This window comes from Trichomycterus rosablanca, chromosome 27, assembly GCF_030014385.1.
Source record: "Trichomycterus rosablanca isolate fTriRos1 chromosome 27, fTriRos1.hap1, whole genome shotgun sequence".
In the NCBI taxonomy this organism is placed as follows: domain Eukaryota; kingdom Metazoa; phylum Chordata; class Actinopteri; order Siluriformes; family Trichomycteridae; genus Trichomycterus; species Trichomycterus rosablanca.
The window spans coordinates 10,314,705-10,338,975 of NC_086014.1; the positions used below are offsets into that span (position 1 = coordinate 10,314,705).

Below are 24,271 nucleotides of genomic sequence, written 5' to 3' on the forward strand. Positions count from 1 at the left end.
AACACTTCTAAAATTCCTGTCATTAACAAAACTGAAGCAACACATATAAATGCACATACATAGACAACAGACATAACTCCTCTAAGTCAAATGAAATACGTAAATAAGACAGATCACAACCTTTCCTGCCATGAACATGGCCCAAAGGGCAGACATGGCGTTAAAAACTAAACACTAACTAACTAACTAACTCAATCTGCACTGTATGATCTGACCGGATCCTTTGCTGTGATCCAAGTAGGCAAAAGCTGTCCACCGCATCAGTGGTCCATCTTTCCACTCAGTTCTTTAACTCTTTCTATAAAGGCCTTGAGGTCTTCCAGATTTTTCTGCTATGAGTGCTGTGTCATCCGCATATCAAAGGTTATTGATGTGTCTGTCACCAGCCTTGAATCCTTGATCATCATCCTCCAGCTTTGCTTCTCTTAGCATTCTATGCCCAGCGTACAGGCTGAACAGGAATGATGACGATGCAGGCTTGTCTTACTCTTTCGCCATAGTGAAATCAGTCTGTGTGTCCATTTTTTTAATGACTGTGGCTTGTTAAATAGTGTAGAGATTCCTCATTAGAACAGTAAGATAATTTTGTGTGGTCAGCACAGTCTAAAGCACAGTCTTAGTGGGTGCAATGTTATATTTTGAACCCTAGACACCCAGTTTCTTAATTTCCTGTTTCATAATTGATTTTTTTGGGTAAGATTATTTATAATAGGTATTCATTTATATTTAATTAGATTAATTCATATTCAATTATTACGTTTTTCTATTTTTGTGTATGTAGTATTAATAATATACAGACATTAATGGTTTGCCATGTGGTGGCTTTATTGAGCTCTTTAATTGTGTCTGAAAGAAAAGATAAGTAAAACAATAGAGTTTATTAAAAATGAGTAATGTGTAACAGACGGAAGCACTGACTATCTTCATAATGTAGCGACAGCATGGCCAGGTGGTCTGGAAGAGATAAGTGTCTGACTGAGTGAGCGTGCGAGTTTCAGAGCGAAAGGGTGAGAGTGAGGGGGAGGCAAGTGGCAATGACAAAGATGAAGGTGACTATTATCTCATTCTTGCCCCTGGTTGGGTTTGGTTAGTCATTTGGTGTGGTTTCTTTTGCGGAGGACAATAGGTCGGCGTTTCCGAACGCTGGCAGCCTGTAGTAGCGGCTCACCCGTCAAGTGTCTGTCATGAAACAATCTTCACAAGTGTCTCAGATTCGATTCAGATCAATAAGCATTGTGAGCGATGGCGCTCTCCCACTCCATTTTCCTCACACAGCCTTTTCTGTTGTAGCCTAGCAACCACGTCCATGACAAGTCGGTGCTGAGTTTTCAGCCCGCTATTTTGTTTGCTGTTGGCGTGCTGTGCCAAGCTTTTTTACATTTGCTCGAAAATATTTGGAATAAATGCGAGCAGTAAGCCAACCTGAGAGTGGAGCTGAATTTTTAATTTGTAAAAAATTGACCCTGGATCCCAACACCTGCAGCTCCACACTTATTTTGCTGTTATGTTATAAAGGAATAAATTTTTTTAGCACCCTTTTTTTTGTCTTTGAGATGCTCTTCTATTGAGGGGTCACCACTGCACATCTGGTTTGCATACCAGACTTGGCACAGTTTTTACATCTACCCTCCTTATTTGATCCAGGCTTGGGACCAGCAAGATTTAAGGAAATGTATCAGCCCTGGCTACTTTATTAGACATGTAATTACCACCTAACATGTTACTTTAGAGTTATCTTCTGGGGTTTTTTCTGTGTATGTTCGCCATGACATGTTTCTGTTCGTCTGCCAGGAGCTTGGCAGACGTTTGGTCGTTTGCAGATTGTGTAATGACTCCCTGTTCAAATCATAATTCTGACTCGAGCTCTCTCAGTGCATCTGCACCCAGGCAAACAATCAGTCCAGACAGAGGACTTGAACTCATACGCACACCTATACCCATTTTTTGCGCTGTCAGTGGGTGTCCATGGCTGTTTAAAATGATAAAGTCGTTGTTCTTAATAGTTAGTGTACACCTCTTATCAAAAAAACCTGCCGTCCTAATATTCATGAAGCTTACTGAAGTAGTAACTTTAGGTTTAATAGTCAGGCATTAGGTTGCTGTTCATTTGAATAGATTTGGTTTGGATATATTCATTGTATTTAGCACAAGTGCTAATTAGAAGACTAGATCGTAACATGAATAGCAGCTGGTGGGTAGACTTAAAAAAGGGGAAATACTGTTGTCAGTGTCATGTTGCACCTCCACTTAATCCTGGTCAGGTTCGCCACAAGTCCAGTTTCCCGCAAGCACTGGGCGTAATGCGTTAACGCATTACGCCCATTACGCCCTTCCTCTGCACACATATAGCGGTAGTGTGCTAGCATAGTTTACCACTGTGCCACCCGAGCAACTGGGAAAAGAGACGTAGTAAATGCAGATACTACAGAGAACAAATACAGATGGCGTGATAGAGAGCATTAACAACATTAAGTGGATAACATTTGTGACCATAAGGGTTAAAGGCCTTGCTCAAGGGTCCAACAGTGGTATATTGGCAGTGGTGGAGCTTGAACCAGCAACCTAAAAGGAGAAAAAACCCCAACTTGTGAAACCTGCCAAACACCTATATAAATAAAACACATCTTGATAGAATGCCCAAAATACACTAAAGAAAGAGAACAAGCACACATGCCAGAAACTATCAAAGAGACTCTCACACAGGACAACACAAGAAGACTTTTAACCTACCTTGCAACCATAAAAATAAAAATGAACATATAATATGGACCAAAATATGAAGACACATACATAATACCTATTACTGCCATTAAATGACACCAATGTGTTAAACATGGCATTAAAACTTAAATAAATAAATAAGTAAATAAAATAAACCAGCAACTTTTCGAGTACTAGCCCACTACCTTAACTGCTGAGCTACCACCGCCCAATAGACCAGTACAAAACAGGCATCTTAAAGCTTTTCCTAACCACATTTAATCAGAAAACGATTATTAAAAATACACTGGTGCCCACATATGTGTTTGTTTGTTTGTTAATTAGGATTTTAACGTCATGTTTTTACACTTTGGTTACATTCATGACAGGAACGGTAGTTATTCATTACACAAGGTTCATCAGTTCACAAGTTTATATCAAACACAGTCTTGGACAATTTAGTATCTTCAATTCATCTCACTTGCATGTCTTTGGACTGTGGGAGGAAACCGGAGCACCCGGAGTAAACCCACGCAGACACGAGGAGAACATGCAAACTCCACACAGAAAGGACCCGGACCGCCCCACCTGGGGTTCGAACCCAGGACCTTCCTGCTGTGAGGCGACAGTGCTACCCACTAAGCCACACATATGTGTTTAACATGCACCCAGATTCCATACTAAAACCAGGAGGCTTCACTGTTTGAAATGTTAATATGTACTAGTTAAGCAGTCCATTATTTAAATAATATAAATGCAGCACTCTCTGTAAACAGATCTGGCGCGTTCGCTTTAAGGTGGATTAGGCTGAGTCTTCCTTAAGCACTGCTCCTTTATTCCGTACCACTGAGAGATCTGCAGCTCCAGGCTCGATTCAAAATAAGCCGTCAAATGAATTTTAATGACCTTTCTAACTGACAGCTCTAACCAACCAGTGATTGATTGGTCCGTAAATGGTTATTTGATTAATCATTCACGTCCCAGTTGGAACAGTCAGAACTATTTAGTGAGAGAAAATGATAGTTGTTTCTGTATGATTCACAGCTTAAACAGACTTTTTAACAGATTGAGCTTGCTGATGCTCACTGGGGACCGGCTGCAGGAGGTGGGAGCTTTCACACAGGCAAATTATGGCCTTGTCTTTTTCTCTCACAAACCCCAATACAACCCACATTACAACCCACACAACCCAACATTTCATTTGTTTTGTTTCTTTCATGCTAAGCTTACTGCAACGGATGCTGGTACACTTGATGCTTCAGTAGACCGAGTGTTTGGCTTTGTATAGTAACAGTGTATGGTATTCCTGTAAAAGCCCTGACAGGTCAAGCCAACCGTTTGATGACCTTATTAAATAAATAGCCGTACATGTTTACATTGGATTTCTCTCAGGGCAGGTTGTTCTTTATTGAGGAGCTATAGTGATTTAGCTTAAAATATTGCAGAAATGAGCCTTGTGGCTCTCTGCGGATTGTTGCTTCAGTGTTTTACCTACTTTGTTTTAAACTGCTTAGTGGTATAATCCCCATTGAGCTGCCAGATGCCGCCGGTGTTTGTGCTATTTCAGGATTAAAGGACCTTGTGATGAAGCACAAATGCCAATTTTTGCATTTCTTCATGGTAAACAAAGGTCTTACAGTATTCTCATATTAATCCTTATTTACTTTTTTTTTTTCGGAACAGTCACTGACCAAGCTGCACTGTCTGTTCTGTGAAATGATTGATTTGGTATTCGGTGGTTGAAAATGTGTGCAGTGGTTCGTTCAGTCAGTGTGACTAATGACCGTATTCTTGGATCCTGCGTACTGCAATGTCATCACCTCCAGGGTACAGCTTGCTTTTCTGGTGTCAACACTGGTGAAATATGGCTAGTGGCAAAGTGACAAGGCATCACTTTGAACCTGCTTCGTCGAGATCGAGATATACAATGTACAGCTGGATTAGTCTTAACGTCCACTAATGGAATTGCATTGTCTGAACACGGGCGATCACAATCTACACAAACCAGCAGTGCTTCAACTGGCCATGGCTGGATTGGGTAAAAAAGAGGGGGAAACCCATTAAGAAATGATCTGGGTGGCCTGTGCACCTTTGTGATTTAGTAAAAATAAGACTTCTTTTAAGGGTGTGAAATTTGTATAGCCTGGACTGCTTACATCCTTGTACTGCTTAAACCCTGCACATTCTGCACATCTATGTTCATACAATTATAACAATAATGAATCATTATTGAATGATGTATCAGTATTGAATTGAATCATCATTACACTTGATAATTACTTGTGTGAGCATCCTGTCCCCATGTCTTCCATCCATAATAAGCACAGGGTTGTGTATTTCTTTAAGATCCATGAAATGGTGCAATGACAAATTCTATAGGTGAAAAAACGGCAGTAAGAGCAGTGGGATATAAATAGCCTAGCCGGTTCTTTCCAGAATGTCTGTCTCAGCCTGATAATTATATGGTGCTGTGTGTTATAAAGACTTCAGCCTCAGAGATTTAGCTTCAGAGACTTACATTAAATGGTTTTAATATAATAATCTCCCCAGGTTTTAAGTTCTTATGACATTTATTGAAGGAAAAAGCTTCTCTAACACTATCACCAAATGGTAAATATAAATACCTCCTAAATTTAATGACAAATGGAACCAAACATTTCCAATAACTGGAGAGTGGTCAATTGATTACAATATTACTGTATATTGGTTATGCTGCTCAGGTGGTGCAGCGGTCTGTTCCACTCAGTCGTGCTGTTTCCCAGACAGGCGTTTACATAGACATGATTGGATGAGTCTAAGGGGGAGTATTTTAAATACTACTGAGATTGACCTTTAAGATTTACAAATATACACATATGTGAACGTGTCTTCGTATTTTTTATTTCCCAGTGACACCATGTGGCGTGTGCTGGCTGGTGCTCTCTCGGTGGAGGAAAAGGGCTCTCAACTGCTCCATGACCTCAGAGAAATTGAGTCCTGGGTGTATAGGCTCCTGCGGTCACCCATGCCCGTAGCAGGTACACGGCGCGTGGACGTGGAGGTGCTGCCGCCGGAGCTGCAACCGGCTCTTACGTTCGCCCTGCCTGACTCGTCCCGCTTTTGCCTGGTGGACTTTCCGTTGCATCTGCCTCTGGAGCTGCTGGGGGTGGACGCCTGCTTACAGGTTCTCAGCTGTATCCTGCTCGAACACAAGGTATGAAACTGAGATTGGTATATTGGTTCACGTTCTCTAAATTCTCTGAAATTGGTTTATTCTGCCACTACATTCAAACATATTAAAAAAATATTTGTTTATACTTTTATTATGTGTAATGTGTTGTTAGACTACCAGCTTCTCATCCTCTATGCTGTACGTAGGTGGTTCTGCAGTCACGAGATTACAACGCCCTCTCTATGAGTGTGATGGCATTTGTAGCCATGATTTACCCCCTGGAATACATGTTCCCTGTCATCCCTCTGCTGCCCACGTGTATGGCTTCAGCCGAACAGGTAACACATACCACAATAATAATAGTAATATAACCATACATATACACTCTCTGAATGAAATCTCTCTTCTCGTTTCCCCTGCCAACTAGCTCCTGCTAGCTCCCACTCCATACATCATTGGCGTACCCGCCAGCTTCTTTCTATATAAGTCAGACTTTAAGATGCCTGATGATGTTTGGCTGGTGGATTTAGACTGCAGCAAGGTCAGTAATCTGTATGCCATCAGTCATTCGCTCTGGCCAAATGGCGTTCTGGTCTAACGGTTTATCGCCCTAAATTATTCTCATCAGTAAGTGATGTTCCTTCACAGGTCGTCGCTCCTAACAATGCAGAAACATTGCCACCTCTACCGGAACCAGAAGCCGTGGAGCTTAAGAAACATCTGAAGCAGGTAAAACAAGCATAATATGTATTAGTTAGATATGAGGGGGAAAAGGGAAATCATTGTAATACAGTAGTATTGCATTAGTTAGGTCAATCTATTCATCACCATATTTAAATCACACACTGAAAATGAACAAAACAAGACATTTAGACTTGTTAGAAAGCCTTACCTTGGATAAGATTAGCCACATAAATTACATTTTATTGACCATTTAAAGCCATAAATGTCAATAGATGTTTTAAGCATACGTAAACAAATAATAATATTAATTGCTCAGCATATAAATGTGTATTACTGTTTCAAATTCAGTCTAGTAAACTCTGGGACTAGGATACTAGGAAGCTAGGATACTAAAATGCTCTTTTGACCTAGTGCACAAATAAATTAGTGTAATTGTGTACAATTCTACAGTGCAAATCATGAATCTAGAATTTTTATTATGAAATGTCCTGTACAATGATGGTGAAATAAATTTTGCTGGACTGGAGTTTTTTTTCTTTAGATTAAGCAAAACCTTTTAGCCCATTCATATCCTACATGGCTTAAAGTATGTGCACCCCTGGTTGAACATCCTATTCTGAAGCAATGTGAGCCCATTTTGTTAAAAGAGCATTCATGAGGTCGGACGCTAATGCACTATTTGCAATCAATATTTCAATTCATGCCCAAGGTATTTAGTAGTGTTGTGGTGGAGGTCTGGAATTCTGTACGTCTGTCTCTATAGACTGTGCTTTATGCATAGAAACAGGAATGATTCTTTCCCCAACTGTTATTCAATGTGTGAGAGGGATGTTCACATACTTTTGGCCATCGAGTCTATGTTACATGCTTAGTAATCAATCATAAAATTGTGTTGTTCTGTACAATAAATGCCTCCTTTTTTTCCTTTCTGTTTTGTTCTAGCTTTTGGAGGTAATACAAATTTTGGGGTTACCTACTGTACTTAGTGATAGTCTGAGTGTTTAAGTAGTAGACTTAAACTACTTACTGTAGAACCCTTTATTAACCCTCAATTAATCCAAGTTGTATATGTAATCAAACCCTGCACTTAGTTAGAACCCAACTGTACTGTTTATTACAGGAAAGTCTTTTCATTTGATACAGTCACAAAATTCACACTATGCACCTCTTATTACACCAATTCCTTTTTCCTTGGTTCATTTTCCTACTCTAAAAGATTCCCCCAATTATATTTGCCAACTATTAGCTTTTTTCATACTGTTTTTAACCCTATGATGTATCTGTGTGGCCAGTTATGCTTTTAGACACTTAATTTGTGAGCCACTTTTTTAGGATAGGGTCAATAGTTATTTCACTACTTTGACATTTCTGACCATAGTTGCACCAATAATGGTTTGATCCGTTTCCTTTTATCTCTACCCATTTGTCACCTTTACCAAAGTTATCATGCTGATAACCAGACAATCCTATTATTTGGTTATTTTGTCTTTTGGTGATACTAGGCTTACCCCATGTGATTCATACTGTTCGTGTGGTGCCCTTGTGTCTCACTATCTTGTAGTATTTTTCTTTTTCTTGCTCTCATCTGTCGCTGTCTCAGTCTTTACTTTCCTCCTTCGTTCTCTCCCCTCACCATTTTATTCTCCGTTCTGGTCACATGGCCTGCCCATCCCAACCCCTGAGCGGTCGGGGGGGGGGTGGGTAGTCATGTGATGCTGTTTGGTCTTGTGTTCCACAGTGTCTGGTTAGGTTGACTGTGATCACCCAAAAGCAGATCTTCGCCCCAGACTCAAAGGTTGCTACATCGCTGCTTGTGGAATGTGCCATGCTTCCTACCTGCACGGAATCCCCATTTCATGTTGCGTAGACAATCCTACACGCTGCCCTGTCGATAAACATACTTCCGTCATGCACAATTCAGCGCAGATGTGCTTTGCAATTTGCTATTCCCAGTTTGGCTTGAGCATGCCCAGATCTCCCTGCACTCATGTTTTAGTTACAGTTAAAATCCATTTGGTTTGCAGTCTGAATCTTGAGGATTGTATGTTTTGACTTGACGCTGTGGCCAGCTTCATTTAATGGTGCGTAGGGTAGCTGGAATGCCAGCCGTGTTGGTAAGACGTTCAGCAGTCGATAGCAGTATACCCTGAGTGCTTTGTAAATGGCTAAGTGTGATGGACCCACTCCCTTTAACACAGAAACCTTTTAGCAGACTAATTCAGCAGCTCATTTCAGGCAATTCACTATCATTTGTTTGCATGCAGTATATGTGCAAATATTTTTACGACATCATAATTAGATTAATATTCATTGGTCTTTATTATCAAGGGGATTAAACAGATTTGGTCACACTTCACAGATCACAAACTTTCTGACTTTCTAAGCAGTGATGGACAAATCATGCATCAGTTTGCTAATTCAAAGGAACATTGAAGTGATGTTATCCAGCACTATATAGGATAATGTGTATGCAAATCTGCACTGTAAAAGGTTGTGCCTCTACCGTCCTCCTAGGGATATTCAGCACCCCCACACTACGAGGAGATTCACAAATGACCGGTCGTCCTTTGTCCGTGTGGGTTTTTTCATACTTAGGTTTCATATTACCTGCCAAAACACAACAGGTGGATTGGTGACTATAATTTGCTTGGTGTCCAGGGTGTATTTACAGGTGCAGTGTTTCTGCGTAGGCTCCAACACTGCATACCTTGATCAGGATCAAATAAAGAATAGGGAAATGAGTAGATGACAGGAAAAAAGATGCAAGTAGAACATTTGTCCACCCCTGCTTTCCGTCCCTAATGTATTTATAGCATTATTGCCTAAAGTGAGACTGCTTGTCCTTGTCCTTTTGCCTTCTAGCTTAATGAATTTCGACTTTCGAATGTGTCAAGTGTTCACTCCTGGCTTTCATTCCTTTCCCTTATTTTTTCCTTATCAATAGGCCCTGGCCAGTATGAGTCTGAACACTCAGCCCATTTTAAACTTCGAAAAGTTTCAGGAGGGTCAGGATCTGCCTCTGTTGCCGCCGGCCAGGGATAAGTCGTCCCCGTCCTCCACTGAGTTTAACCCTCTCATCTACGGAAATGACGTAGACTCTGTGGATGTGGCAACAAGGTCTGATCTCAATGATATGCCCAAATAACCCATTGATGTATATTTTAATTATCAAGAAGAGTTTTTTGACATTATCAGTTGTTTTTGTCATTTGTAGGGTGGCCATGGTGAGGTTCTTCAACTCTCCGAACGTACTGCACGGTTTCCAGATGCACACGCGCACTCTGCGGCTGTTCCCGCGGCCCGTCGTCGCCTTCCAGGCCACGTCCTTTCTGGCTTCCCGGCCACGCCGCAGCAGCTTCGCCGAAAAGCTTTCGCACACGCAGGCTGTCGAGTATTACGGAGAATGGGCGCTCAACCCTACAAACCTGGCCTTCCAGAGAATCCATAACAGTAAGAATGCACAGAGTCTTAGTGTAAACCTACCTGGTTCTGATTAACACACAGTATTAATGCTGTAACAATGTCATGTTCAACTGTTGCAGATGTGTACGACCCGTCTCTGATAGGCGACAAGCCGAAATGGTACGCTCATCAGCTGCAGCCTGTGTTTTATCGCGTCTATGACGGGAACTCGCAGCTCGCCGAGGCCATCAGCGGACCGCCAGAGGACAATGCGAATGATTCGGATCCCACAGATGACAGGTACGCAGTTTGGGACAGTGGTAGCCTAGTGGGTGGAGCACTGTTGGGCTCCAGGGGCGCCATACAATGGCATATGTAGGGGTTGCTACAAGTGGAAGCTCTTATTGACGCTGATCAGTACTGAGAGCTCACTGAAAAGTGCACCTCCCAGTTACTAGGTTCGGCCATTCCCCCCCCTCAGACACAGCCAATCATGTCTGTATAGGCGGCCAACTGGTCAATATTACTGCAGGGATTTCAACCCCGGATATCAGGGTTGTCTAAGGTATATGTTTGTGTAAAGCTATGTTTTTAAGACATTGATATCTAATCTGATTTTTTTTTAGTGGCAGTGACAGCGAGGCGTACGACGACTCCAGCTCCTCCTACTCCTCGCTGGGTGATTTTGTGAATGAGATGATCAAAGGGGACATACAAGGCGACACACCAAGTTAGTCAGGCTTTCCTTTGCTTCTCACACATGCTTTAAAAGATTAAATGATCTAAAAGCTCATGCTATTTCTGGTTCTCTTGTAGACGTGGATCCCCTGACTCATGCAGCATTGGAGGATGCTAATGAGGTGGAGATTCATGAATTCCAAGAGTACAAGGGTGAGGGGGTGGAGCATGGGCCTGAAGCAGAGCCTCCTACTGAGAACACAGACAATCAACCACTTCGCTCCAGCTCCAGCACCACAGCCAGCTCCAGCCCCAGCACGGTCATCCAGGGAGCAAATCATGTCAGTAATGATATCTTACATAGTTTTATTACCTCTATTTGGTTAATACCTGCTTTGTGTTTCATACCCATAGATATTTTAATAGGATAATTTCTGTAATAGCTAATAGGTGCAATCCACCACCATTCTCTTCAGATGTAAAGGTTCTTCTAAACAGGTGAAGTGAAGAACATGATTAAAATGATTATCTTGTTGCATTGGAACCTATCAAGAGGGAAGGAGGGATATTTCAGGCACCGAGTGAACAGTCTGTTCCTGAAGTTGATGTCTTTCTAGTGGGACTGGCCAAATCGTAATCCTTCATGACTGGGTCGGAGTGTCTCCAAAAAAACCGAGCCAGTTTATGCTGGCTATGATAGAGAGGCGTCAGAACACACAGTACATCACAGCTTGCTGCGTATGGGGCTGCAAACCACCTGTCCGTGTGGGCGTGGGTGTGTCATTAGTCGCTTACAGTTTATTTTTCTAAATAGGAACAGACGGAGCCTGTTGAGATGGAGGCGTCAGTTAGCGTGGCTCAACAGAACAAAGTCCCTGGAATATCTCTCCGGGCATTCGCTAAATCGGCCCCAGAGCCCACCCCTGCAGACTCGGTGAATAAGAAACGAGAGTACGATAACCCATATTTCGAACCCCAGTACGGGTTCCCTGCTGAAGAGGAGGCCGACAGCGAGGAGCAAGAAGAGAGCTACACACCACGCTTCAATCAGAACGTCAATGGAAACAAGTATGGCATGTTTTTACATTCTTTCTACAGCATTTTATATCATTTCTGATTATAAATGTCTGATCTGTACATGTGCAGGCCATCTCGTCCATTAAGGCCCAGCAGCCTGAAGCTACCTGGTGAGTCTGACGGTGAGGGAGACTCTAAGAACAGCTCACCCAACTCTACCATCTCAAATAACAGCAATGATGGCTTCGGAGGACTCATGTCTTTTGCCAGTGAGTGTTTTGCTCATCTAATGCTTTTATTTACATATTCATATTCAGCATTTAGCAGACACTTTTATCCAAAGTGACTTACAGTACTGTGACAGTATACAATCTAAGCAATTGAGGGTTAAGGCTCAAGGGCCCAACAGTGGCAACCTGGCAGTGGTGGGGCTTGAACCGGCAACCTTCTGATTACCAGACCAGTACCTTAACCACTAGGCTACAGCTGCCTAGCTTTTGATAAGTGATTGGATGAGAATCTGAGTGCCTTCCATAGAAAGAAGTGGTTGAATCTTCTTGATGGAACTGGCACAATCTTGTCATGTTGGCAACACGAGGAGAGAAGGACAGTTAATCATCTAACCTAATTATTAAATCTAGCCTAAACAGCCAGGCACCAGCAACCATCATTCCCTTGGACCACATTTTACCTATTTCAGTGCTCAGCGTGAACATTAACTAAAGCCCTTGACCCCGTGTATGTGTTTTTTTTTGCACTACGCTTCCACCGTTTAAGAGGTTAATTGGAGCATGGCATCGGCATGCATATGCAGATCATCCTAATAAAGTACATAGTATATTAAATGAAGTATATTAAGGGCACCAGACCACTAGGGTCATCAGAAGGTCTGTGTTTAATTTACAATGACTACATGCACAATTCCTAATACTTCCGAGTTCATTTATGCATTTTGTATTCGCAGGTAACTTATATAAGAACCACGGTACCAGCTTCAGTCTGTCCAGTCTGGCTCTGCCTAACAAAGCAGCCCGAGAGAAGAACACACCTTTTCCCAGTCTTAAAGGTATAGTAGCTTTTCTGTTTCCTACTTGCTCATTGTATGATATCACTCATCTTTTATACTCTGTTTCAATCATGCATTGTAGCTGCTTGTGTATCCTGTCATATCTGACACTGCTTTTCATTCTGTCCTGCACTGCCGTTCTATCTGTGTCTCAAGTCTCTGTCTAAGATGTTTTAAAGCTGGACTTGGGTAGTCCGAGACTGAAGAGCTAATATCAAACAATAATAGAAGACACTTTAACGTATGAAGTAAATCAATAGCTACAGTATAAAGACTCACTTTGTATCTGATCTGGTACTTGACTCTGTTGAGACCACGTTTGTTCTTTGTTCGTGCTTCGTGGTTTTGTCTATATGTCATATACTATTGGTTTTACTGGCAGCAGACCGGGTCAAAGTCAGTCAGATTGAATCGTAAGTTCAGCGGCAAGCAGTAAAAATTGCTAGTCAAGCAGCAAATCTGCCTCACTCTATAGGAAACAATAGCACAGCCAGCCTAAAAATAGTATTACCGCTTATCACATGAAAGCAGCCTTTGAAAATGACGGCCCATTTTGCTTCACATTAGTTACCTGGGCTTTTTTTTTTTTTTTTTTTTTCTTTTTTCTCTTTGACTTGAAAAGAATATTTTAATTTTGATTTGAAGGAAGAAGCAGAGCAAGGTTGGTAGAAATGTTGCATGTGACCCCCTTCCAAACTTAAAGTCGTCTTAACTAGACTTGGAGGTGGCGCATTTATCTAAATGAGCCTAAATTTACATCTACAAGAGACGAATGCCTGTTGTTGATATCTTTTCCTTTCTTTTGTTTGTTTGTTTATCATTTTGGATGAATTATTTTTACTGTCCAGATGGTGATGATGAGAGTCCTGACAGTCCTGGTATGTTTCCTAGCTGTAGTTTGCACTAAACCTACTGGTTTGCTGTGCCTTTTCCTAACTATAGCCCCTTTAAGAATAAGAGTTTTACCTTCCTCTTACACTGAGCTAGGTGTGTAAATTGTCTACCTGTGTGTGTGTGTGTGTGTGTGTGTGTGTGTGTGTATGTTTGTGGTTATATCAATAGTTCCTTTCCCTAAGTGTGTGTTTCTGTGTGTGTGTGTGACTACTACTGGTACAAACATTTAAAAAACATACCATGTTTTGAATGTAAATTAAAACCCTGTCACCCTTCGACTCTTCTCAGTGATGTTTGATGGGTCTTGTCACAATTGTGTGTATTTGTGTGGTTTTGGTCAGTGCCAAAATATTAGGACCATTCACCTAATAAGCTGTCATGGACTCTGTGTCCTGTGGTACCTGGTACCAGAACATTTCCAGCAGGTCCTTCAACTTCTGTACATAGTAAAGTGGATCGTCAACATGTGAACCACGAATAACTACCATCAGCCTGATTCAAATCCAGGGTTTGAATCCATGCGGTTCTATCAGCCGGTCGGGTGTCTACACAGACGTGATTGGCCTTCTGTAAAATCTAGCCATTAGGAGGTGCATTTGTTAGTGTGCACTCAGGGCCGGTTCCCAGCCTGGATAAAAATAAGGTGGATTATGTCAGAAAGGCCAGTTCTGTTATGCCAACCAGAACGATCCACTGTGGTGAACCTTAAATATGGGAGCAGCCGAAAGGTAAAAATATTATACTGGACTTTGTCTGCATCTATACTTTAATGAATTACTTTCCACTCGTTTGGCATTCACCAATTATACTGTATTTTTTGTATTTATGTTATACTATACACATTAATGGAGAAAATTGCCCTTGTTCTTGCTTTTCTTTCTTTTCCACCCGTTTTCTCAAGCTCTTTTTCTAATTTGCCTTGCTTTCCTATCTTATCGTCTTGCTCTCTGCTCTGTCCACGTGTCCTGTGTCTGTGCTCGTGGGTTGATGTTTGGACTGGTTCTGTCTGGGCCGGTGTTGCTCTCTGTCCCTCTTTAACCCCCCTTTTGCACTAATTCTGGCTTCTGTGTCCAGTATTTGGGCTAAATTCTCTAATGGAGATTATAACCGAGGTCGGCCCGGGGAGCGGAGAAGGTGGGTTCCGCCCTTTGCTGCGTGAGCTGCATGCTTCTCCAAAGCCAGTCAACTACATCTCCCAGCATCCTCTACTTTCACCATTCGCTTCTTGTCATAGTCCCCGGTCATATAGTCATGTGACTACGTGTTTATAGCATTCATTGCTTTACTTTGTTTGTAAGTTATGAACTTACATGTGGAATTATAGTATAGTGTGTGTATAGGGAGCCGTATTGGCATTGTTTTCAGCACGAGATCATTGTCCTGTTGAAACAAGTAGGGTCCTTTCTATAACGTTAAAAGCGCATAATTCTCTAGATACGTTTACATTTACTTAGTTTAAGGCCAAAGCTATAGTGAAATATTTCTCCATTGCTCCAAAGTACAATGGTGGTGTGCTTTACACCAACGAGGCTGATGCTTGGCATTGCACAAGGTCAATTGTCTTGTTTTTGTTACAGTAAATATAAGCTCTAAATTTAGGGATACAAATGTAGGTACAATATGTAGGAAATTATACACCAATGAGCCAAAACATTAGGACATATAGTGAATTTTGGACTGAAGGTAGTTCATATGTTTAATGCAGCAGATTTTTGATGATGGCTAAATCATTATGACCAGACAAAACAGCAAGGGGTGCTCACAGGCAGCCGGGCTGAGTACCCACCAGCAGTGGTCTGACGAGGGACAAACCATGAATGGCACACAGGTCGTTGGGAGGCCAAGACTCATTGATGGCAGAAGACATAAAAGGTGACTGAACTTATATTGTGGATCGTTGATGCATTGAGTCCTTCTGTGTCTGGAGCTGTGTGGTCACAAGTTCCCATGCTAACCCCTTTCTTCTCGTGAACGCACCTACAATGACCATGCAGGCATTAAACTTGAAGTTTGAATGGTCCGACATCTACTGTTGTCTCCTGGATCATTAAAGATGGCATCAGGATGCATTGTACGATGATTCACCCTGCGTCATACAGAGGTTAAACGACCTGCTGGTAATTTTTGGTACCTGATACATCATGACTTATTCAGATGTCTGGATGTGGAGTCCATGTATAGGCAGATTAAAGCTCATTGACAGCATGTTAGGCGAGTGGTCCTAATGTTTTGGCTTATCTGTGTATTAATTTGTATTTAGCTTAATAGTTACAGTTGTCTGTGTAAAAGATTGCTACTATATTAAACTAGGGTAACTAATTAAGTCAGAACTTTAATCTTTCAATCCACAATCATTCATAAACTTTGTCATGTGATGTTATTGGTATTAATTTCTTAGAATCAGAACAGTGATTGGTTGGACAGTTTTTTGCGGGACTTCACCTGTGTATTCTTTATCTTTATCGAATTATATAATACACATGTTCACAGCCACTAGATATATACAGACCAGCTGTGTGGCTTGATCAGCTAATCCGTTCATGCTCATTTCCCTCTTTTTTCCTTTGCATGTATCACATGACTGTTTGTTACTTACCCACTTGTTGTTTTACCACTCATTCATCTCACTGTTTACTCCCTGTATGTGTGTGTGTACCAAAGCGAGCCATAATCATACCTGTAGTGTATTCCTGACTCTCCTGCTCATGTACTACTATTACTTACCCTAATGCCCCTACTGTTGATTTGACTGGAAACGTGTGCAACGTGAAACGACCGGTTCTTGTTGTCAACATTTGCTAACAGTTCTGACACAGCTGTTGTAACACCACAGTGGAGTGTGTGAATGTGCACGTAATACTTGGCGTAATACTTGGCGTAATACTTGCATTGTGCACAATTAAGAGCTTCGCTTCGCTGTGATTTTTGTTCTCGGTCTTGCTTAGCAATTTCCGTGCATCAGTTGACTTTTTTCGAATGGGGTAAGTATAAAGAGTGACAATTTTCTTGGTGCGCTTGAGTAGTGTGGCGTGCTGATGAACCGTCTGTTTTTCTCAGGTGCCCGTGCTCCTCGTGCGCTGGTCGATCAGAAGTCCTCGGTGATCAAACACAGTCCGACTGTAAAAAGAGAGCCACCTTCGCCCCAAGGTCGAGCCAACAATACCAGGTAATTAGGCCTCACAGAGGAGATGGGAGATGTTAGCTGGCATGCAGGTGGGTTGTGCCGCCGCAGCCCATTGGTTTGAATGGCCTGAGGCTAACTGTGTTAGCTTAGTAAGCTAAATCTGAGGTGACGTAATTGCTGGAATCTCTGTCTAAGTAGTGTGTCTAAATAATCTGCCTTATATGTTTGATCTCTACTTAGGCAGCTCACTAGGTTTTCGAACAGACTCATAGTCTTTTACCAGAATCTCATCATGCATTATAGGGGAAGACTCAGTGCTGTTATATGTGATATAATTTCCAAGGCATTCTTGAAATAAATTGCACTTGCGTTAAAGGTTCTGTATCCAGTAAATCTAGTAAATTAAAATGATATATTTTTTACCCACGTTTACCAAGAGGTCCTATCATCCTGGATCTGAATGTATTTTCCACTAGCTTGAATACTAGCAAAACAGCCTGGAAAGAATCAAGTACCTCTTGTCCGTGTGCGCAGCGAGAACCAGGTGTTCCTAAAGGAGGTGGTACAGAGCGTCCTGGAGGGTCAGGGAGTCGGCTGGCTCAACATGAAGAAAGTGCGCCGCCTGCTGGAGAACGAGCAGCTGCGGGTCTTCATGCTGAGCAAGCTCAACCGCGCCGTCCAGTCAGAAGAGGACGCTCGGCAAGAGGTCATCAGGGATGTGGTGAGTCAGCTGAATGTGGACTAACGCTGCCTACTATTGAATGGACTTTTCTTAATCTAGGTTTTATAGGTATGTCACTGACAACTGCTCAAGCATGAGTGTGTGTGTGTCTGTAGGAGATTAACAGGAAGGTGTATAAAGGCATGCTGGACTTGCTGAAGTGCACCGTTTCCAGTCTGGAACACTCCTACACTAATGCAGGCTTGGGTGGCATGGCTAGCGTGTTTAGTCTGTTAGAGATAGCACGCACTCACTACCAAACCAAAGGTAACGTATAAACCAGCCATGTGGGGTTTTTTTTGTGGGGTGTCTGTTAACAATGCTGTGCATCAGGCTTCCCTAGGTGGAGTGAATACAGATAGCCAAAGAGTGACTTGATAACTGTTTTTCTGTGGGTAATCTTCTAACCACACTTCCTCTTCTCAGCAGTCAGCCAGTCACTCTCTTTAAATCCACCCCGTGTCTCTTTCCTTTTTTTTCTTCCTGTCCCTCGTTGGTCCTGTTTTATATGTCGTTTTCGTTTCACGCGGCGACTCCTCGCGACACAGAGCCAGAGAAACGCAAGCGGAGTCCCACCGACGGGGCGAGCAGTCCGGGCAGCAAGGAGAGCCCCTCCGTCCGCATGGAGAGCGCCAGGGCGGCGGGCGTGCTCCTGATGCCCAGGATTCAGCTGCAGCCTCCTCCCGCTGGGAAAGGGGGGCACCAGTTTGACACCCGGAGTCTGAACGAAGAGAATTTTATTGCTTCTATTGGTGTGTAAACCTCAGCCCCCTTCTGCATGCGCCTCCCTGCTTGTTATATCACCAGATTGTGAAGACTAGTATCTTTCTCAGCCTCTAGTTTGGGTCCTGGGCTGAATTTTGTATTCCACTAACTGTCTACACCAACACTTAGAACCAAAGCTGATCATTAATTATTTAAGCACATTAATGTATTTCTTTTACCACATCTGTAGCATATATGTAGTCACTATTTCAGTTCAAATCCAGCCTCTGTTATGCAGCCACTGTCAGACCCTTGAGCAAGGCCCTTAACCTCAGTTTAAGGAAACTCTAGTGGCCTTCACAGTCCTGACCTCAGTCCCCACTGAACAGTTTCAGCATGAACTGAACATCAGTTGAGGTTTCCTTTTGACCAACACCAGTCCAAGCCATACAGAGGCTTTTTTGACTGGCTGTTGTATAGCAAGTGGTAGCTCGGCGGTTAAGGCACTGGACTAGTAATAAGAAGGTTGCAAGTTTAAGCCTGACCACCGCCAAGTTGCCACTGTTGGGCCCCTGAGCAACTGTTTTCAGTCATAATTGTAAGCCACAAATGTAATGTAATGTGAATGTATGGCTGAAACGATCACATAGAGGTCACTCTCATTTTAATACCATGTGTTTTTGAAATTGGATGTCCAACAAGGTCATGGTGAGGTGTCCAAATACTTTTGGCCTTAATATATGAGGCTTGCAATTATTAAAAATGATAACTTTATAACTGTACAACTGTTTCTCAGCTGGTTTCCGACCAACTGAATGCAAGTTTTTGTGTTGCTGGAGCTTAAGCAGTGTCTCGGTACAAGGAGACGTTAACATAATTTTTCCTACAGTGGTTGCACATATGCTATAGATGGACTAACATTAAATAAAACTATTAAAATATTTAGATTTATATGATTACTCATGTCTTTGGTGTAGTACTGCTAATGGAATATTGATGTTTATTAGTATGTGGTTGGTGTGTATTGATTGATTCCCCACCGGAATGTTTAGAATGTGTCGGTTTCCGACTCCCCGTTTGCCAGTTCTGGACCTCCCTTTAACCCACCGGTTGCATGTGCGAGTAAGTTTCCTTTAAGTCACGAACCCGCTGCTGTGTATCATACTAAAGTAGGACTATAAAGGTCCTGGGCTGCTGTGTTTGAAAAAGGCCTGTTCTGCCTCGCCTCCCCAGCATGAACAAGCGCAAACTCCTCCCCTGTAAACAGCCTGGAGATTAATGGAGACTATAATAAGTTCACAGATTAGTGCTTGATGACCGATCCGGGTCTGCGTACAGGGGAAAGTACTCCCGACTCCCTAACCTTCCCTTGTATGGCCTTGGGTAAAGATGCACCTTCAATTCTACGGAATGTCTTTCAGATTGCACCTCCTGCTTCTGCAGCAACCCATTTCACCCCATTCAGCATTTGCGATGCTGAACCCTCATTCCCATCCCACGCCTTTCGCACCGCCCATGCCTCCACCCTGACCTTGGAGAGTTAAAGCCAGACCAAGCCTAAAAAAAAAAAAATGGACATCGTTTTCTGGTCTGGATGTCTTTTCAGGATCAGGGTTGTAGAGCCCAGGATGCTTTGTAATGTGACCTCACTAGCTAGGAATATATGGTGGGTTGTTTTTTTTTACTGTTGAATATACAGTAGCTACGTGTAAACATTACAAAACCTCCTCATCTTAAAACAAATCAGACATTGCATTGTTAAGGGATTTATTTATTTATTAATTTATTTATTTTTAATAAATCTGCTCATCCTCAAATCCTTCATCTCCGACGATTCAACCAGCTCTCTGACACTCTCTCTGTCTTTCTCTCCTTGCTTGCAATGCATCTTGGGTAGAATTGTGGAGCAAGCACCAGGATAACAGAAAGCAAAAAGCTTTGGAAAAAGAACAGAGTAAGATCATTTCCCTAAGCACCCGATTAGACTTTCCCAATCTGCAAAACCTCTTCAGGTGCCTTTTACTTTTTAGTCCTATTGCACTGTGTGGTGAGATCTAGTCCCGGTTATTTTACTACCTAAAAGGTTAAACTTTAAAACTTATGGCCCTAAAATAAATTACAACATATTTACTGTTGCAAATTCAGGGGAATTTAACAGGTATGTGTAGTTTTTTATACAATTTGGATCAACACGAGGGTCTGTTAATTAGTCTCTGATCTCTTAATGAGAATACACACCTAAAAATATTAAACTTTACTTAGTATTCCATCTATGTTCTATTTAATGTTTCGTCTGCTTCCTTTCAAACTCAAGTCTCCTAAAATAGACAACAACGCTGCCATTATGCAAGCATGGCATCGTCAGAACATCTTATTTTTTCTCTCATATTGGCTACTTATGTATCCTAATCGTACCAGGACAACAGCTTTTTTTCTGCCTAAGACAGTTTGTTATTGCTGAACTGACACTAATAATCAGTGCATGGGCAGATGGGTTTCACAGACAGGATGCTGGAAGCACTTTGCAGTGTTGACTGCCTCATCCAGTGGCATGTCTAAAAAACAGAGCTGTATTGCTATCTTTATTGAGTATTCATTTTCTAAGGTTTCCTAAGGTAAGTTTAAGCCATATAATTTAATCTACATTAAAAACACAGTTTGTCACTGACCTTCACGTCACAGTGCAACACTGTTACTTTAACTAAAAATAAAACCCTAGACATGAGTTCAAGTCTAGTTAAATAGTTCCGAATTAGTCGGATAACCTGTTGTCTTTGATATCGTAACTAGGGCCGATCAAGGCATTTTTTAACTGATCGGAATCGGCTTTACTAAACCCGATCCTAATCCCGATCTTTTGTTTTACATCAGCATGTCCGCTGTGTGGAAATAGTTTGAATTGGAAAGTAAAACAAGTCCAACAGCGGTGTAATGTCTGCACTGTGAGCGTTTCACGAGGCGGTAGGAGCAGAGCTGCGTTCATTATTGTAGAATTTTTCTATTTATATGGTGTGTGAGTCAAGGATCACTCCGGTTTACAAAACAACGTAGTGATGCACTCGTTTAATAAAGAAATAAATACACGGTATATTCACATATTGTCGGGAGCAGAACACTTTATTAACTTCTTCTGTTACGGTACCGAATAGCGGACAGCTAGAGTCAGGCACGCTATTCCATGCACTATGGAAGCCCCAAAGGGTCAAAACACACTCACTTCGCATAGAAACGTCCATCAAACCACTGTCACAATACAAGCACTTTAAAAACTGGCTTTCCTTCATAACAAAAGAGCCTTTCCATTTTATTTTGGTATTCAGGTTTTACTGTAATGCTTTTAAATAACTTTTTTTCTTATATTCAAGTTAAGCTGCTACACAGATTTCTGTTCATTTTTAGTGTATCACTGCATTAAACAGATTTTTTTTCTTCAAATGTAAAGTAAAACTGTAATTATCTCAATCATTTTGATTGATTTTGTAAAAATACAAAACATTAAGCCAATAGCTTGGATGCAGCATTTTTCCCTTCAGCACTGGAGAGCTATTTAGTTGTTAAACATATACATTGGATTAATTTGAATAACTGTAATGTACTTGAAGTGTGCACTGTGTGAACAGTATTATCTAGTTTTTATCTAGACAATATCTAGGAAATACAAGTATCGGTTTGAGACTCGGTATCGGATCGGGATCAAAATTAATAATCGGGATCGGTATCGGGAACAAAAAAACGTGATCGGGACATCCCTAATCGTAACCAGATATGTATTCTTATTTTGAGATCATGTGATCAACTCGTTTTGGAAGACTTAGGGTTTATTAAGATTTGGGTTTTGGACCCAGATACTGTTTCTCAGACCTCTCTTAGGGTCGGGATTTTTTTGGTTGTTTTTTTAATGTATTTATTTTTTTCCAACTTTGATGCAGTTGTTAGATTTGCTGTGTACATGTGAGCTCATGCCAACATACATGCTCATTATAAAAATGTAAACCCACACACAGCTGCTGTTCCTCATGCCATGTTGAGCACATACGCTAACTCAAATGGTTTATCATATACAATAAAAAAAAGAAACAATGTGTTTCGGATGATCACTGCTCTAAGGGAACTTTTTAAGCAGCACATTGACTTATTCAGTAAAATCTAAGGTTTAGTGGTAAACTGCTCGTTGGCGAAACTGAGATCTTCATTATATTAGCACACTGATGGCAGCCCAGCTTTGTCCCTTGTTCTCTTGTCTGACTGGTTGGTTGTGTGTTTGCCTGCATGTGTGACTGCTTTTGTCTGTGTGAACCTGTGATAAGGTAGCACTATTGTGAACAAATTGGCCTCATGCAAGCTGTATCCTTTAATAAAGTCACATGGCTCTGCCCTGGATAAGTGCTAGATTGGGTGCTTGGGAAAGACTGACTATTGTGCCAGTGAGAAGGGCAGCGGGTTTAGAACAGTGAACGGTTTTGTGCTCATGATGAGGGATTTCTACATTTACATTCTGACCAGTCAGTTAACAGAAACTGTATAATCAGCATTTTCAGAATTTCACTTTACCTCAATGTATGTTGATCTTTGTTTAGTTAAGTTTTGATGATCATGCTTAGTGCTATATAATAGAAATGTTATATAAACACACTGGTCCTTAGTGTCTTTCCCAAGTTACCAGGTTTGCCCTGTTTTCTGGCCTGCTTCCAGTCAAGAGACATCTCTGTAGAGTTTATTTTAAGTCAAAAGTCATCATACAGGAATGCAACAGTGAGATTTTAAGCACTGCAGTTTATAATAACATTGTAATAGCAATGTGATGTAATAACAATGAAGCTGTTAGACAAACGCATACGACAGGTTGTTGAGAAACCAACATTCATTGATGCCAGAGGACATGAAGGCTATGGTGTCAGATACAGACCAACAGAAGAGCTTCTGTAGCTCTTTCTGTCGCATTTCAGTGGGTGGCTTAAAGCTCGTCAGTTAACGATTAATTATTAACTGTCAGTTACTGGTCGCACCTACACAGACATTTTTATTAATCACTTTATCATGATCAAGGTTTGGTTCCATCAGGACACACTGGGCACAAGGCAAGGATATCCCAAACAGGGCTTTGCCCCCCACTCCCTTCCTGGACGTAGCTAGTCATGAATGTATAGATATAGACCCGGCTGGTCGGTAGCTTTGTTGCGATTCAAACCCACTATTTACCTGTTTGCAAGATTAATTATGGATTTGCAGTTCCTAAAATGTACATTTAATTGTTGCATTCTCGTATGATTACTTTCGTCCATAAAACAAACTCCCAAACAATTTCCAGAGGGCTAGAGGCGCTGGACTGACCGTGTGTTCTCTGCAGGGGCAGATGGAGCAAAGCAGCGTCCAGAAGGGGGTGACACAGAGGAGAAAAAGTCTCAGATCAGTGCAGACAGTGGGCTCAGCGTGACATCAGGATCTCAGGTCGGCCTATGAATTCACATTAGTTTCACAGCAGAACTACTAAACTGGAAATAATGATTTTTTTGTTAAACTCAACTAAACTCAAATTCATGTGTGCATGTGCAGAAAAGCGATACAGAGTCGGTGGCGAGTTCCGAGCCTCCGGTTTTGACGAGGAGCACCAGTCAGGACTCTGAAGCCAGCACAGTGGTAGGGCACGACCAACCCTGAGTCCATCACGAAAACAGAATACACACCTACATATGTTTATAGAAGGTCTCAAAAAGCAACACATGATGCCACATTCTGAGGAGATTCAAATAACAGTGTGGAACGGGTCACAAAGCAATTACTAAGGCTCTGAGACTCCAAGGAACCCTAGCGAGAGCATTATCCACAGATGGAGACAACATGCAACAGGAACACTCCTGTGCAGGAATGGTCACCCTACTAAAATCACACCATGAATGCATCGACGACTCATCGAGGAGGTCATAACAAACCCAGGACTGCAGATTTAGTTAAGGTCAATGTACATGATTCCACAGTAAGAAACACACTGGGCGATCATGTTTCCACATAAGCTGATGAAGTGATGGAATGATTGTTTAAAAGCTGAATTTTGGGTTTACTTGTGTTGTTGTTATCTTATATTAATAAACTTAAGTCATAAATGGGCAAAAATAGAAGAAATCAGATGGG

At 41.7% G+C, this 24,271-nt stretch overlaps 1 protein-coding gene across 13 annotated transcripts in view; it reads left to right on the forward strand.

Annotated features, from left to right (window-relative positions):
* Window positions 1–24,271, forward strand: part of madd (MAP-kinase activating death domain) — a 51,349-nt gene that overhangs the window by 14,152 nt on the left and 12,926 nt on the right. For 4 of the 13 annotated variants that reach the window (XM_062989431.1, XM_062989423.1, XM_062989433.1 and 1 more), the window contains exons 5-22: window positions 5,590–5,893; window positions 6,058–6,189; window positions 6,279–6,392; window positions 6,500–6,580; window positions 9,480–9,652; window positions 9,750–9,985; window positions 10,078–10,237; window positions 10,564–10,667; window positions 10,754–10,956; window positions 11,430–11,683; window positions 11,762–11,901; window positions 12,597–12,698; window positions 16,650–16,758; window positions 17,251–17,437; window positions 17,554–17,704; window positions 17,986–18,189; window positions 23,490–23,590; window positions 23,696–23,779. In XM_062989431.1, coding sequence (XP_062845501.1) covers window positions 5,590–5,893; window positions 6,058–6,189; window positions 6,279–6,392; window positions 6,500–6,580; window positions 9,480–9,652; window positions 9,750–9,985; window positions 10,078–10,237; window positions 10,564–10,667; window positions 10,754–10,956; window positions 11,430–11,683; window positions 11,762–11,901; window positions 12,597–12,698; window positions 16,650–16,758; window positions 17,251–17,437; window positions 17,554–17,704; window positions 17,986–18,189; window positions 23,490–23,590; window positions 23,696–23,779 — 2,839 coding nt within the window. Of the gene's footprint in view, window positions 1–5,589; window positions 5,894–6,057; window positions 6,190–6,278; window positions 6,393–6,499; window positions 6,581–9,479; window positions 9,653–9,749; window positions 9,986–10,077; window positions 10,238–10,563; window positions 10,668–10,753; window positions 10,957–11,429; window positions 11,684–11,761; window positions 11,902–12,596; window positions 12,699–14,666; window positions 14,727–16,649; window positions 16,759–17,250; window positions 17,438–17,553; window positions 17,705–17,985; window positions 18,190–20,039; window positions 20,097–23,489; window positions 23,591–23,695; window positions 23,780–24,271 lie in introns of all 13 variants that reach the window. The other 9 variants (XM_062989421.1, XM_062989427.1, XM_062989424.1 and 6 more) reach the window with 5 other exon arrangements.